Here is a 16,498-nt window from a genome sequence, read left to right on the forward strand (position 1 = left end):
GCCCTCTCCACTTCTTCAAAGGAGAAATCCCTTTCTAATTCCCCTCTCATATCTTCATTAATCCTCACATTAGTGGAAGCAATACACTCTTCAATCTCTCGGGTGGATGGGTGTGTTGTTGTAAAGAGCTCAGCAAAATAACCCATAAAAGCCTCCTCAATATCTGTTTTGCCTTTCTGCATTTGCCCCTGGGCATTTTCAATTTCCACAATGGTGTTTTTTTTTCTCCTCTGAGTTGCACAAGCATGAAAATACTTGGTATTACGGTCCCCTTGTTTCAGCCAGTGACTCTTTGCCCTCTGTTTCCACCAAACATTCTCTTGATCAAGCAGTAAACTCAGCCTCCCACTAATCAGCTTTATTTCAGTTATCTTCTCAGGACCCTCAGTTTCTTTTAGGATCTTTAGCTTATCAGTCAGTTCCTTTATAGATCTACTCCTTTTTTCATCTGCTTCCTTAGACCAGTGGCACAAAGCTTGTCTACAAGAAATTAGTTTGTTTTGAACCCCCCCTGATTGATACTTCCATGCCCTCTCAATTACTTCCCCACATTCCTCATCCTTATCCCAACACAACCTCTTGAATCTTCTATTGTCCATCCAACCCTTTGAACAGCTTAAGAGTATAGGCAGATGATCTGAACACCAAGCCAAAACAGTCTCCACCTGGATCTCATCAAATCCTGTCCTCCACTCTCTGTTAGCTACAGCTCGATCCAGTCGTTCTTTTATGAAAGTCTCATCTCCATGTCCATTACTCCAAGTGTACTTTATTCCTTTCCATCCAAGGTCCCTCAAACCTCCATAACCAGAAGAGGATTGGGATGGCGAAGGCCTGAGGGGGAAAGCTTTAAAGCAAACTTTGATGCTGCTATCAATGAAGTTGAACAGACCATGGGACTGGGAGTTGTCATCAGAGACTGTAATGGACAGTTGTTGGCTGCAAAATGTGCAAACAGAAAATGTAGAAGCTCTCATTTCATTGCAGAATGTTCAGCTATGTTGGAGGCTATGGAACTATGTAAAGAACTGGGTTTTTGGGAAGTGTGGCTGGAGGGGGATGCAAAGGAAGTTATTGATGCAGTAAATAGAGAAGAGGATGATGATTCCAGGTTCGGCCATGTTATAGAAGATTTAAAGCAAAGCTTGAGACAAAGCAGTGCATGGAGGGCAGTGTTTACACATCGAGAGGGTAATGAAGTGGCGCATCATTTAGCAAAAATTGTATTACATTGTACTAATGATCAATATTGGATAGAGGAGGGACCTGAGTCGATTAAAAATTTATTAGCTATTGACAGGCTACAGAGTGATATTGTAACAGTTGTTTCTTGAATACAAGGAGGTTCTTTTCAAAAAAAAAAGAGCGATACTTGATCTAATTGAGTACAACTGTCAACATCCAGCCTAACATCTCCGAATCTAGAAAGACCGTTTGCCACGTGTCTATACTTGTTTCTAGGAGCTTGTCTCCACTTACGTGGCCGTTAACAATAATAGGCCACCCCCTCCATAAGTCCCCCTCAATCTACCCATATAACTACATGGATGCCACTACCGCTATAAACAATCCACGAGCTCACCCATCTCTTGCCCCACAGCATCACTTTCTCGGCCATGGCTACCCATCTCCAATTCCATCACTGCGTCTCCACCCTCTCCCCCAAGCTATCCTTTGTCCGAAACCCTAAATTTCTTCGGTGCTTCCCTGCACCGTTTCCCCGGAAAGTTAGGGTCTTCACTTTGCGTGAGAAGTTCAGAGGCAGAGAGGGAGTTTACTCTGTTTGTTGTTTCTGTAAAACCGGCTCCGAGATTGAAAGGGTTTCGGTTCAGGAGGAAGAGAATGAGCGGCCCCCGTTCGATATCAACCTCGCTGTCATTCTCGCTGGTTTCGCATTTGAAGCCTACACAAGTCCCTCAGTAAACGATTCTTCAACTGCCTTTTCTCTCCCCCCTTTTTAATCTTCAAGTTTTTGTGTGGATCTATTGGTCGCTGAGATAATGTTTGATGGAAGGGAAAGAAATTGGATGCTATTATTTTCTGCCTTGTAATTCAAGTGTAAGACGAAGAACCAGAAAATTGAAAAAAGAAAAGACAGAAAAGATGAAACCAAACTGGAAAATTCAATATTGGTTTTTAATTCAATTGGGCTTTGGACATAGAAAAGAAATCTACAAATATCTTCGCTGAGGATCCTGTTGCAGTTGAGCCTAATTCAATTGTGTTTAAAATCAAATATAACTCTAAAAACAAGAACAAAACAAGGCGAGGAATTTTTCCTTTTTTTTTTTTTTTTTTATTTCAGGGCAAGGCAAGAAAAGGAATATTGTTTCCATTTTCCCCTCTTTTCTCCGCCCAAAATCCAATCAATGTCTAGTGTTGTGTGTCTAGTCTTGGAAATCAAAGGGAAGGAAGATGAGCGTAAAAATGAGGCCCCATACTTTGTATTGTTTAGTTATCAAATACAAAAACATAAAGTTTAACTTGGTAAGCCTTGTGCAATTGCATAACTCGAGCATTTTTCTACCTATTATCGGATAACAGAACACCACTCGGAGGTTGTTTTCATTTTTTCATGGGAAAGAGCAGAGAAGTTTTCATCCGTAAGAGAAAAAGCTGAGAGTCACAAAAAAATGTTGATTTTTGGTTGATGTGTAATTATAATTTATAAATGGCTTCATTTTGCTCAGGAAAAGGTCGGGCGGTGTGAGATTGATGCTGCAGGGTGTAAGACAGTGTATCTATCAGAGTATGTGAGCATTATTGTTTTGATAGTTTACTACTTAGATATTGAGGAGAAAAAAAAGAAGTTAAAGACTTAAGATATTATATTGTTCTTAAAGTTTTGATAAGTTTGTTGTTCCTACTGCTATAAGCTTGATTGGTTGTTAACAGTTGTTCTTTACTTCTACTGAATAACGTTTTGAATGATGTCCATGCACTAAGAACATTCTTATTGGCTTAGCCAAATGCAAAAGGCAAAATCACATGTTTTGCCTTTTGCATTTGCCATTCAAGAAAAACTCCCACATTGGATTATCCATCTTTTAGCCAAAACAATAATAAAATATATTTTTTTATTATTAATTTTTTTTCCTAAAATTAATTAATTTTTATATATTTTGCAATTAAAACCCACTACATAAGATCTACAACAACATCTACATGAAGAAACCCAATAATGATAACCTGTGCTGTCTTAAAATTGAATATCAACTAAATTTATATACATCAATTTCATCAACTTAGGCCCAGTTTGGATATAAAAGTCCCGCCAACTCATCACAACTCATCATTACCAACTTTTCCAAATTTCTACACAAAATATAATAAACAATTCAACTTTTTCAAATCCCAAACAATAATAATATTAAAAAATAATATTCTAACAATATTTTATTCAACTTTCATCTCATGTCATCTCAACTCACTATCCAAACCTCCCCTTAAAATGATAACCTGTGCTGCCAACACCAATTTCATCAACTTAAAATTGAACATCGACTAATTTCAGAAAGCTGTTTCAAATTACATGAACATAGAGAAAATTGTCTACAATACAAATTTCATTTATCAAAATCAATGCCATTCCATTACATTACGTGAATATATATGTAATACAGAAAATTCCATCAATCCATTTCAGAAAGCTGTCCTTTTTTATCAATGCCATTATTCCATTACATGAATATATATATACATATATATATATTCATATGTATACCATACAAATTCCATGTATCAAAATCCATTATCATGCAACAAACAACTTCATCATCTACTTGAGAAACCATGGCTCATGCAACCACCAACTCCATCATCGTCCAACAACCAGCAACCAGCTTCCAAGAATACAGCTTCCAACCAGCAACTAACCAGCAACAATAAAACTCCACCAGCAACTCCACCAGCAATTCCAACAAGTCCAGTACAATAAAAAACCAGGAATAAAAAAAACCAGCCGACCCACAAGCAAGTCAAAAAATATGTCACCACACAGTCAAAAACAATTACAAAATCACCCATTAAAATCAGAGGACCCAATGCTGCTCCAGAAAATTCTAACAGAGGACCCATCCAAATAGCCAAACCAGAGGACAAAGTAATAAAATACCACCCTCTTGCTCCAATATGTTTACAAAAATCCTCTTGCTCCATTATGTTTACAAAAATCAGATGACCCATTAAAAACAGAAAACCAAAACCCTAAATTCATCCCTAAAATCATCCCTGAAATGAAAACCCTAATCTAGATTAAGCAAAGCATCCAAACAACAATTACAACAAGCTGAAATCTATGTAATAAAACTCCATAGGCAAAACAGAGAGAGAAAGTTTCATTTACCCTAGCTAAGTCGATAGAGAAAACACCAAGCAAGTGCAGCGGCAGTGGTGATGAATAGCGACGTTGATGGAGGAAGTGCAGCGTCCTTGTGGGAGACCGAAACCTGGAAATCATCATGTGATCAAGAGTTTTGGGAGGGAGAAATAGGAAACCTTCACTCGGCCAGAGAGAGAGAGAATGAAGAAATAGAGAATAGAGGGAGAAAATCATACCTGAACCGTCGTGAGATCCGTCGAGAGCTGTTGAGAGAGAGAGCTGCAAGAGTTTTTTTTTTTTTTTCCAGAGAAAGGCTTCTGTCGAGGGAGAAAAGGGAAGGCTCGAGAGAGGATGAGAGAAAAAAATAAATCCGTTGTGTTGAGAGAGAGAGAGACAGAGCAAGTGGGAGGATAGAGAAAAAAGTAATAAAATAAAGTTTAAAAGGTGAACAATCCATTTGGAAATATGTAGTAACACTGTTCACAGTAAGGAAAAAATTTACATTTGGCTAATTCAATGTAGTAGATTTAATGGTGTAGCTAGCTAAATATGTGTTTGCATTTGCATTTGCATTTGGCTAAGCCAATGAGAATGCTCTAATCCAATTGTAGTCATACTTATCCCATTCATCGAAGTGGGTCCCAGTGTAAGTGGGCAATTTAGGACTGATAAAATTTGACTTTCATAAATACAGGTCATTTGTACGTGAGATATATGACGGCCAATTGTTCATAAAGTTAAAAAAGGGTTTGGATTTGCCAGCCATGGATCCGTGGGTAGGTTATCTTCTTTAATCTTTCATGTAAACAGGACTAGTTAGTATATATTTGTTTTCTTCACTTGCATGGGTACTGATTTTCCATTTTTATCACAATAGTTCATTTTTGCAAAAAAAATAAAAATAAAATAAAATAAAAGAGAGAGAAAAAGAAGAAGAAAGAAGGAAAGAAATAAAAAGGATCACATTAGTTGTGTTTCCACTCTATATATTTTCCTTTTGTTTCCTTTTCTGCCCTACATTTGCAACTTTTTGTATGCTTTTAGGGAACAAGTGATCCATATGTGGTCATGCAATTGGATGGACAAGTTGTCAAAAGCAAGGTCAAATGGGGGTAAGTTATTTTTGTTTCATCTAGATTCTCGGCCAACTAAATATGTAGATAAATCTTCATGGATCCGAGGCTGTACCTTGCTTACAAACTTTGGTAATGCCGAAATGTTGTGCTTTTGGTATGTTTTTTGGTTGTCTGTGATTTTAATAAGACTGCTGCTTGTTGAAACATAATATCGAGAGTTCAATGAATGTAAGTTAACTAAATATTAATGAAGAATGAGAGATACATAGTTGGCATGAATTTTAAGTAGATAATGTTAGAAAAGCCCACTGACGTGAGTTTTTAGATTAATTAAGAATGATTTATGCTCTATACTTGCTTTCTGCAGAGTGTTATAAAAGCTTATTCGTTTCTAGATTTATTAAGCCTAGATTCCCTTATATCAGGGATTTGGTACTTAAATTAAAGGGATTGCATGACTTAGCGGTTATATTTTCTCTTTTAAATGTGTTCATTTTTTATAATCTTTTTTTTGTTGAGTATTATATGTCTATATATCTTATAATTATTTGAAAATCCTGACTATATCAACTGATAATTCTGAAAATCTTTTGTGCAATGCTTTATCAAAAAATATATATTCTCATTGGGAAATATTACAGGAACCAGAGAAAATTTAACTTGTATAATTATGTATTTTACTAATTTTCTATTGCTTATCAGAAAATTTTAAGAACGCTTGTAGCTCTGTAAAATCAAGTTGTAGATGGGAATACATTCTTTACTGTTGACAGAACAAATATAGCTGTGGGTAATACGTTCCATAGGCCAAAAGCTGGACATAACTATCAAATTCAGTGGATGTAGCAAATTTGTGGAAGCTTACTTTGGATGGACTCCTTTCATAGGTTTGATTATATGTGCAATTACGTGATGGCAGGACAAAAGAGCCGAGATGGAATGAGGACTTCACTTTTAATATCAAGAAGCCTCCGACAAAGTTTCTCCAGGTTCATTTGCATGCTTTTTAGCTGTTGCATTTGAGAAAACATGAGTGATAAGGGAATGAATCATACATCCGCACATCAGAAGAAGTGCAGTTCTTTTTCAAGAAGTTGTCTGAAAAAGCCTAAAAGGATTACCAAAAAATATTACACATTAACTAATCATCAAAGATGATTCTTCATAAATAATAATTGAAACAAATAGAAATCTACTAAATGAGTCATATAGTTACAAAATCCTATAAGATATCCCTTTACAAAAAGGTGATAGAAAACATAGATTGATTTAGGATCTCTTAATATACGAAGCCTAGTAATAGAAGTTTTCATGTGATTCTTGTTGTGATAATGGAAATCTCCTATATAAGAATTACCTCTGACATAAGATTTGGGTGAATAGTATAATGCCCTGGGTTCGTTGGTTAAGTCCCAACAAAGTGGCATGATTGTCAAGTCCCACACTGGTTCTTTACCAAGTGGAATTGGGCTTTAGAACAATTCCACAGAGTCTCAGTTGTAATCTTGACTAATTCTTTTGAAGTATTAGCACAAATGTGATTAGCGCTTTTTTCCCTTGGATTGTTACAAATAAAATTAGATTGACCTAGTAACACCATGTAGTGGTGGGGCATTGCAATGTAACGTGAGCCCGGGTTAGGGTGTTATGGATTTAAGTGGGGGAGACTGTAACGCTTCAGTTTGGTTTATGTCTCATTAAAGTTCCACAAGTGCCAAGTCTGATACTGGTCCTTTATTGGATGGGATTGTAATTTATTATGGCTTCAAAAATCTCTAATTGTAACCTTTACTTATTCTTTTGGAGTTTAAGTGCAGATGCGCTTTCCCTTGGTTGTTGCAAACAGAATCTATCTTATTTGTTTTTTCAACTTGCTGACAGCTATTACCTTTGTCTCATATTTATCCACTATTCCACCTTGGAATGCTTCAAAATATTGTCCATTGTGAAAATTTACTGGACTCAATTTTAGTTGAATCATTGATTATCTTTGAAAATTCAAATGATGTTCCTTTCAAAGTTGGACTTTACAATCTTTGTTTGGGGCGGAGGTAGAGTGTCATGTAAGTTAAAAGCTAGCAATTCTAGAACTGTCATCATCTTCATCATTATATTGTGCTTCTTCTTCAAATGGTAATAACAATGGGGCACCTCATAAATTTTTTGAATACATGCACAGGGAACTGTATCAACATTTAGATGAGTTATTAATTTATTCTTTAATTAAATGGTCAAAAGAATATATTTACAACCATTTTTACTTTCAAAGTGTAGTTTATGGTTTCTCCAAAACCTTGCTTCTCATTTGTTAACTTCTGTTGTTAAAACTTTAGGTTGCAGCTTGGGATGCAAACCTTGTAACTCCACATAAGCGAATGGGTAATGCAGGCATTAGTCTCGATTGCCTCTGTGATGGTGAGAATCTGACAAAACATTGACATTGTGTTTATGTTTGGAATCGAGATGATCTCATGTCACCATTGTGTTAAGTAATTGGGTTGGTGTTTTGCATCCGATAGTTAGCATTTGTATTATATTCCTTATTGTACTTGTGTAGGCACTCAGACTGTCAAGAGGCAAAATATAAAATATATAATCTTTTCTTTTTATTTGTCTTATTACGAGATCTACACTACTCGACTTCTTTAGTAACAAGCGTACTAATGTTCAGCAGGTTAGTTCAATGCTAGGCTACAAGTTTTGTTTGAATATGATCTAATAACAAACATGTCTTTTTTGCTAGGATATTCACATGAAATGGTAGTGGAGTTGGAAGGAATTGGTGGTGGTGGAAAGATACAGCTGGAGGTAAGTTCTCCTCGGTACACAAGAAAGTCAACATTAAATTGATAATTATAGGGACCAGGACTTTCAAATATGTTTCTTAATGTCAAAATTCTAAAACTTATTTTGATTTGGGTCCATCTGGTAACCCTTAGGGGTTGGCTCAAGTGGTAAAGGCTTTGGGCTTGGGGGTATGCTCCCCCCAGGTATAAGGTTCAAATCCCCTTGGGTGCAAACAATCTATAGGGGCCATTGGACTGGGAGATTTTTCCATTGAATTACCCGATGTGCACTTGCGCGAAACTCCTTGCCGAGGGCCTGTGCACCCCTGGGATTAGTCGGGACAGTGTTCCTAGACATCCGGTGCCAATCAAAAAAAAGATTTGGGTCCATCTGGTGTAGATAGATAACTGCTGAAAAAAAAACACTATTATAAACCTAAAGTATTTAGGTTATATGCTGATGTCATTGCGAATTCTGAGTTATGATGTGCAAGAGATAAGAATTATCAATTACATATGTTCACAGTGTTTGTGGGGTGATGCCTTGGACTGTGCTCAAAGTGTTTTCAACTTGGAAAGGAAGATTTAGTTTTCATGAGTTTAGTGGCCTTTGGTGGCTATTCCTCAATTGTATTATCTGGACAACTTGGAGGGAGAGGAACATTTGTACTTTTAAAGATGTAGAGGTTAATGGAAATTCAATGAAGGATATTTTTCATCTTTCCTTGTTTGATTAGCCGCATGCTTTGGGCAGTATGCATTGTGACTCCTTGAATTTCATTTATCTTCTGAATTTTCTGTTGTCATTTATGGAAAGGATGTCGTATACTTATCCTATAGAAACATTCTTCATTCCTAAAAAAGATTACTTACTGAAGTTCAGTATCCTCAAGGAACAAGCTTGCGAAAATGTGTTTTTTTCCCATTTTTGAACAAGCATGCAGAAATGTAGTTTGTTTCCTTTTTGTGGATTGTTCCTATTTTTTGTATATCTTTTTCTGAATTCTGACAATTCCACTTGTTAGAGGGATTGGAACACAAAGCTACTTTTCTGATTATTAGAGGGAAGAAAAGTGATTAGATCCTTTATGTATTTCTTGAACTATTTTTCAAGCTTCAAAGTCTTATTGTTTTAGGTACTGTAAAACTCATGATGTGATGAAGATCTTCATTGAACTCACTCTTAAGTCATCACAGCTGTTTTGTGATTTGTAACCCTATATGTTTTTTTTTAACTAGCATCTCTCTGGCTTATTCTTGCTGATTGTGGGGTTTTAGGTCCAGTACAAAACTTTTGATGAAATTGATGAAGACAAAAAATGGTGGAGGGTTCCCCTTGTTTTGGAATTTCTTCGGAAACAGGGTTTTGAGTCTGCTCTGAAAATGGTTGTGGGCTCTGAGTCTGTACAAGCACGACAGTTTGTACAATATGCTTTTGGGCAGTTAAAGGCTTTCAATGATGCGAACCTTTGGAAGGGTCAGTTTTCTAACATTGACAAGTATGACACCATGGGACTCGGAAAATCAAATGATTCTATTGTGTCAGACATGCCTTCACAAATGGATAGAGATTCAGAAGCCTCTTCTAATGAGACGGGCTACAACAAAGATAGCAAATTAGAGGATTTTTATGCAGAGAATGGTGGTATGGAGGGTGAATATCCCTTTGAACCAGTGACACCTGTTGGTGATTCGGAGCAATCAGATAAACTTTTTTGGAGGAACTTTGCAGATGTTATCAGTCAAAATGTTGTTCAGAAACTTGGTCTCTCTGTTCCTGAGAATTTAAAGTGGGAATCATTTGACTTGTTAAATAGAACTGGCTTGCAATCTCAAAAAATTGCAGAAGAGGGTTATATTGAATCAGGGCTTGCAACTCCAGAAGGTCTGGGTGATGAGATCGATAAAACAAGTGGCTCACTTGGCATTAGCAAAATAGGGTCATCAATACCAGATATTAAAAAAGTGACACAGGATATAATGAGACAGACTGATTCTGTTTTAGGAGCATTGATGCTTCTGAATGCAACTGTTTCTCAATTAACAAGGGATGGGCGTCCTGTAGGAAAGAATGAAGCAAAAGAAGAAAATCCAATCAAACTGGAAGATGATGTTGATGTAAGACACTCTACAAGTGAGAAGCTTTCCAGCTCTAGGAATGGGCCAGTTGTGGATGAAAAGAGAGCTGAGGAGATGAAAGCACTTTTTTCAACTGCTGAGACTGCCATGGAAGCTTGGGCTATGCTTGCCACATCACTTGGCCATCCTAGTTTTATTAAGTCTGAATTTGAGAAGATATGTTTCTTAGATAATGCATCCACAGACACACAGGTGAGATTTTATTTCCTCAGAAATGAGTTCACTTGTCATATTTCTCAGGATTCAATGGAATGGAAAATGTTTCCTTAACCTTGACAAGGGGTGAAACACTATAGTTTGATCATAGGACTCTTTTCTGTAAATCAAATTAATTATTGGGAGCTGCAGGTTGCAATTTGGCGTGATTTTGCAAGGAGAAGATTAGTTATCGCTTTCAGAGGGACTGAACAAGTAGGTTATACCATTTTTCCCCACTGAGGAGTTGGGTTATTTTTTTCTCAGTTCAAATTGCTCATATATTCCTTCTTTCAGGCACGATGGAAGGACCTGAGAACTGATCTGATGCTAGTTCCTGCAGGGTAATATAATATCCATCCTAGCTCAACTAGTGTAGTGGTTTTTTAATTTTATTCATTTTAACTTCCCTCTTTTGTCTGGTTTATTTTTTTGGTGAGTCACCTTTGTCTGGTTTATTGTTGGTATTTCATGAAACTAGCACCCTTCCTAATTTAGTGGATGTGACCTTTGGCGGAGAGACTGCTCATCTGCTCCATGGATTGTGATATCTTCATTAGCTGTACAATGTTTTGTTGTTATACATAGAGAGCTAAATAACCAGTTATCCTTAAAGCTTAAGCTGAGAAAAAAATTGTGATTCTGTTTACTTAACCATGTCTAACACTCTTCCTCATGTATGATTCCAATTCCTTCTAAATGAGTGGGATCCAACATGTGGGACATTAAGTTTTCTTTAAATGGTAGAGTTGAACTAGGAGGTCAGACCCGAAGTTCTCTGCTCTGGTATCATGTGATTTTAATTACTTAACTATTGTTATAGCATAGTGTAAAAAACACATTCTTTTTATAGATGACCATCCGGATATGAAGAAAATCAATACATGGTTTTATAATCTCGAGGCAAAAATATGAATCTCACAGTTGTAAGCTAAAATACTATTGAATTCAGGACACTGGTACATCGTGATTGTTCTACCAAAAACTGTATTTTGGTATCATATCAAGTAAGCAATTTTTTAAAAAAGGGTGGGCCTAGCCTTGGGGCTTCGATTGATTTATTTGACAGCTTCATAATTTTGAGATACTTCAATCAAGTGTTCCGCATTATATTTGGTTTCTGTCGCTGATTCTTATATCACTTTTGCAGGCTAAATCCTGAAAGGATAGGGGGCGATTTCAAGCAAGAAGTCCAAGTATGTTATGAAGGGTAGACTGCATTGTATTTAAAAGCATTCTTGAGATACACAGAATGATAACAAAAACTGTTTTCTAGTTTAATGTAAGTAGCCATGCGCCAATTATTTCAGGTTCACAGTGGTTTTCTAAGTGCATATGATTCAGTCAGGACAAGGATAATTTCTCTCATTAAATCTGCAATTGGTCATATGTAAGTTGTTCTTTTGTTCAACTTTATTCCAAGTGAAGCTAATATCTTAATGTCACGTGAGAGAAACATGTAGATGGTTAAATCGTAAGGAACTTGATAGTTGATAGTTAATCAGCTTCATGCTGATGTGAGAAGTTTATTTTTAGTGTTTCATTTTGCTTCTAGTAGCTACTGAACTGAAGTAAGCTATGATTTCTTAGAATAATTAGAAGAATATTATGTTTCAAACCATGTGTGTGTACAGATTTTCCAAACTTTGTTTTAGTGGTTTGAACATGTAGCTCCTAGCTCATTTCTTTAGGGTTTGGTTTGATATGTAGCATTACAAGATATTGATATTTGAGTTGAATGATCAGGCTATGTTGAATAACTGACACACTGTTGTCATGCATTGTGGCTATATTAACATGCCCTATTGTGATTTTTGTTTTGGTGACAGAGATGATCTTTCTGAGCCGCTGCTCAAATGGCATGTGTATGTGACCGGGCATAGTTTAGGTGGAGCATTGGCTACCCTTCTTGCTCTCGAGCTTTCCTCTAGTCAGTTAGCTAAGTACGCTGTTTATCTTTCTACTTATAGAGTCCTTCATTCTTGCATACTTCAGAAAATTAATTCCATTGACGGTTCAGGTCTGTGTTCGGAAACTGTGGAAAGCTAACTTGATATTTTTATGATTAAGAATTGATAGAGATGAATTGATCGTAGTAAAATTAGTACTTATGGCTTTGTAGTAATTTTTAATGTAGACTATGTAGTGCGTTTTGAGAGTAATGGCAATGAAACTTAACTATCTATTTTCCTTTTCCTTTTTTTTTTTTTTTTTTTGTGTATCAGGTGCAGGGCAATCTCTGTGACTATGTATAACTTTGGGTCTCCTAGAGTTGGTAACAAAAAGTTTGCAGAAGTTTATAACAGGGTAATAAAAATCACCAACTACAATTTTATTCTCAGAAATCTCCATTTATTTGATATAATTTTGCATAAATACCTTTACTTTTACACTATGGCTCTGTATTTTGTGATGAAGTTAGGCCACAAGCATGTAGAAACTTAACAAGAGCAAGAAGGGAAACCAAGCAAGCTAGCCATTGAGTTGACTAGTAAAATGGCTCAATTAGTTTCTTATGCAACAGAATGCGACACAACACATTCACACACAGCTTGTGCTACAACACTATTTTTTGTGTTTTTTTGGCTAGTATGTTATGGCACCCTTTTCTGCATCTACTCCTCTTGTACCGGACCCCCTAGGTTGGTGAATGCTTACACAACTTGTACTTACATTTGCAGAAAGTTAAAGATAGCTGGCGAGTTGTAAACCACAGAGATATTATACCAACAGTCCCTCGCTTGATGGGTTATTGCCATGTAGCTCAACCTGTTTATCTAGCAGCTGGAGATCTAAGAGACGCCTTGGTGGGTGGTTTGCTTTAAACTTGTACTGGTTATTCAAAAAGAAAGAACTAATAACATATAGAGAACACACCAAGCTTTATAATTTGTTATCTTCATGGATGTTTTCGGTAAATGCTGTTTAGGTTTAACTTTATTCAAATGGATAGAGGAATAAATTCTCTTTAAATTTTGACTACTTAATTCATTTGATTCTGTGGAAATATTACTTCTGAGAACAACTCAACTGGCCTTGTCAATTGGCTATTGTGGATGTGACTTTACCGCCTGCATGCTTTTCAAACAGCCTCATCCCTTCTGCAGAGTCTTCACTTACAAAGCAATTTAGGAACCGGAAAAGAATAAAATGGTTAGAACCTTCTTTGGAAGGAAAGAAATGCAATGAGTTTTGAAGATCAAGAGCCGTCAATGATGAGGCCAAAAACTACTTTATTAATACTACACTCCATTGGTCAACTGTAATAGGCTTTAGTGGTTTGAATCTCAATGATTTCCTTGTAATAGCTGTTAATCATGCATGGTCTTGTATACTTCCTGTGTACATGGGCTATGCCTATACTCTACATCAATAAAATTTTTGTTTACTGATAAAAAAAGGTTGGAACCTCATCAAAGAACTGCTATGTCATTTGATTGGAAAATTCCTCGATCCAAACAAGCTAACAATAGTTAATTTTATTTTTTAACAGATCAAGCCTGATCTTGAGTTTATTATTTATTGTTTTAAATAAAATAAAATATTCTTTTATCCTTCTTGTTGCCCTTTGGGTTATTCTTATCATTTGCATTTGTAAAGCTACATGCCCCACATCACCCCACCAATAAGTATTATGAGTTTTCATAACCAACTCCCCCACCATTAAGGTCTTTTCTGACGAAAAGCTCAAGCATTCAAATTCATATCCAATTACATGTAGTCAGCAACTATAATTCTTTTAGCATAATGAATGCTGCTTTCTACATGCTAAAAGTTGATTTCCCCCTTGTTCAATAATCAGTTCAATAGTTGAATGTTATAAAACAGATGCTAATATTCTCTATTCGTGTTATATGTGCCATACAGGAAAATAGTGTAGCTAATTAGCTAATTATTGACTTGGTTACAAGCTAATAATGTGGTACATTGTATCCAGGAAAATATGGAGCTTTCAGGAGACGGTTACCAAGGTGATGTGCTTGGGGAGTCCACACCGGATGTTCTTGTCAGTGAATTTGTACGTTTCTTGTTAAGTCATTCTACTTTCCTCTGCCCTCATCATGTTTTGAGAATCTGATTCTTTAATATGCATCAATGATTTATATATGGTATGGTATGCAATGTTGGGTATTTACAAATTGATGTTTTCAATTTGCAATATATATCTACTGACATGACGTTATATTTGCCACTATATTTCCGGCATGTTAGTGACAGCGCTATCAATATATTTGCTGACATAAACATGAGATTAATTAGGCACAACTAGACTGCATATGGGAGTACTAAACAATGTTTTAAAGATGGACCAGATAGGCCAGTTCAACAGGTTGAACTGTGAACTGGTCTCATTTCTGGTTCAGTTCACCCCTTAAAACTGCTATGTTGGTTGAATCAGTTTGAAACAAATTGAACGGATCCATTCACATGTTTAGTTGGATTGCCTTGTCAAATAAACCAGTCAATCCATTTGATTTTCTCAATTCTGTTGATTATTTTAAAAAAATTATTTTTTCTATTGTTTTTCCCAACATACCCAATAAATCCTTGTACTTAAAGACCGAGATTACTAAATATATACTTCAAGTTAATGAGTTTATACACCATGTTATACTTCATTGATACATTTACAGTACTTATTTAATCACAATAAGTGTACTTATCAGGTCAGTTAGCTTGTTTTTCACATGTTGATACTAAAGATTCCTAAAAAATGGAAAGAAACTGAAGAGAAAACTACCACCACCCAAACAAAAAATACATGAAATCTTATTAAGGAAGGACTGGTGCACTTACTCCCCCCCAACAAAAAAAAAAAAAAGAGGATGGACTGCAATGTAGTGCGTTCCTGGTTTATTTTTTAAGATGAGGAACTCCAGAACCCGAATTTTATCGGTTCTAATTCATTACATCAAATTAATTTCTTTGTCAACAATTTCCACACAGCTGAAACCCTTATTTTATCAGTTCTCATTCATTCCAGATGTAGCACGTTGATTTTTGAAGTTATTCTGATTGAGAACAATTTATACAGATGAAGGGTGAGAAAGAACTGATTGATAAGCTTTTACAAACTGAAATAAATATATTCCGTTCAATTAGAGATGGGAGTGCACTTATGCAGCATATGGAGGATTTTTATTACATCTCACTGCTAGAGGTATGTCCCTCCCTCTATTTGAATTACAATATGCTCTCTAATATAGTTTCTTGACCTTCTCTGGTTTTCAGTTTATTGACCATTGTTGAGTACTGAATTCAATGGTTTCAATTTCTTCTTCTTTTCCCCCCCTTTCAGAATGTGAAGTCGAATTACCAGACTCTCACCATTTTGCAATCCAATCAACAAGATAGCTCATGAATCAGCTAGGGCCGGCGCCTAGGAAGCTTGTGATGTCCAGAGGCCCACAGCAAGGTTGTACATATACCTCCCATCAGCTATATAGATATCAAGCACCTGCAATAGAAAATTATACCGTATAAGATACTATTTAACCTGGTCTACTAATATCATACCCCCACTCTTCCCCCTTTTTAAAACACCATCTTCTATTGAAGCGAAGGTAAATAATGCTTCAAAGATAGGGTTTTAATAGTTGGCAGTGGTGAACCCTTTCTTATCTCACAATCAACATTTGTTTGGGAAATTTGTTTAAAATAGCATTGATATTCCTTTACATACAGTTAGAGAGCATAGATAAATATTCATCATTGATGATTTCAATTTATATTTACTGTTCGAAAAAATCTATTCATCATCAATTTTCTCATCATCACATGATGTGGCATTAGATAATAGATTCACAAGTGAAATATAATAAGTAGTCTCTAATCATCTAATGACACATCATAGGATAACGGGGGGAAGATGGAAATTGAGATTGATGATTAGCATTATTCTTACTGTCCCTTAATTCTTTATTTTATTTTATTTTATCCAGTTTATTTTTCTGAGAACCTGGAGAGGATAAATCGTACTG

The 16,498-nt window shown here is 35.9% G+C and overlaps 1 protein-coding gene across 1 annotated transcript; it reads left to right on the plus strand.

Annotated features, from left to right (window-relative positions):
- The first annotated feature begins 1,524 nt into the window (after positions 1-1,524).
- On the plus strand, positions 1,525-16,246 carry LOC109004101. Its single transcript, XM_018982523.2, has 18 exons — positions 1,525-1,919; positions 2,691-2,749; positions 5,016-5,097; positions 5,366-5,433; positions 6,317-6,386; positions 7,731-7,812; positions 8,141-8,205; positions 9,462-10,514; positions 10,671-10,733; positions 10,815-10,861; positions 11,668-11,713; positions 11,828-11,907; positions 12,347-12,460; positions 12,743-12,824; positions 13,199-13,324; positions 14,455-14,535; positions 15,553-15,678; positions 15,817-16,246. The coding sequence occupies exons 1-18, from the start codon at positions 1,617-1,619 to the stop codon at positions 15,877-15,879; spliced, it is 2,610 nt and encodes an 869-aa protein (XP_018838068.1). The 5' UTR covers positions 1,525-1,616; the 3' UTR covers positions 15,880-16,246.
- The last annotated feature ends 252 nt before the right edge of the window (positions 16,247-16,498 follow it).

Source organism: Juglans regia, chromosome 7 (assembly GCF_001411555.2).
Source record: "Juglans regia cultivar Chandler chromosome 7, Walnut 2.0, whole genome shotgun sequence".
NCBI classification, from domain to species: Eukaryota; Viridiplantae; Streptophyta; class Magnoliopsida; order Fagales; family Juglandaceae; genus Juglans; species Juglans regia.

Coding starts and splice junctions, on each gene's coding strand:
- LOC109004101 (XM_018982523.2), top strand. CDS start 1,617: ATGGCTACCCATCTCCAATTCCATCACTGCGTCTCCACCCTCTCCCCC. Junction 1,920..2,690: donor AAGCCTACACAAGTCCCTCA/GTAAACGATTCT, acceptor CATTTTGCTCAG/GAAAAGGTCGGGCGGTGTGA. Junction 10,734..10,814: donor CTTTCAGAGGGACTGAACAA/GTAGGTTATACC, acceptor TCCTTCTTTCAG/GCACGATGGAAGGACCTGAG.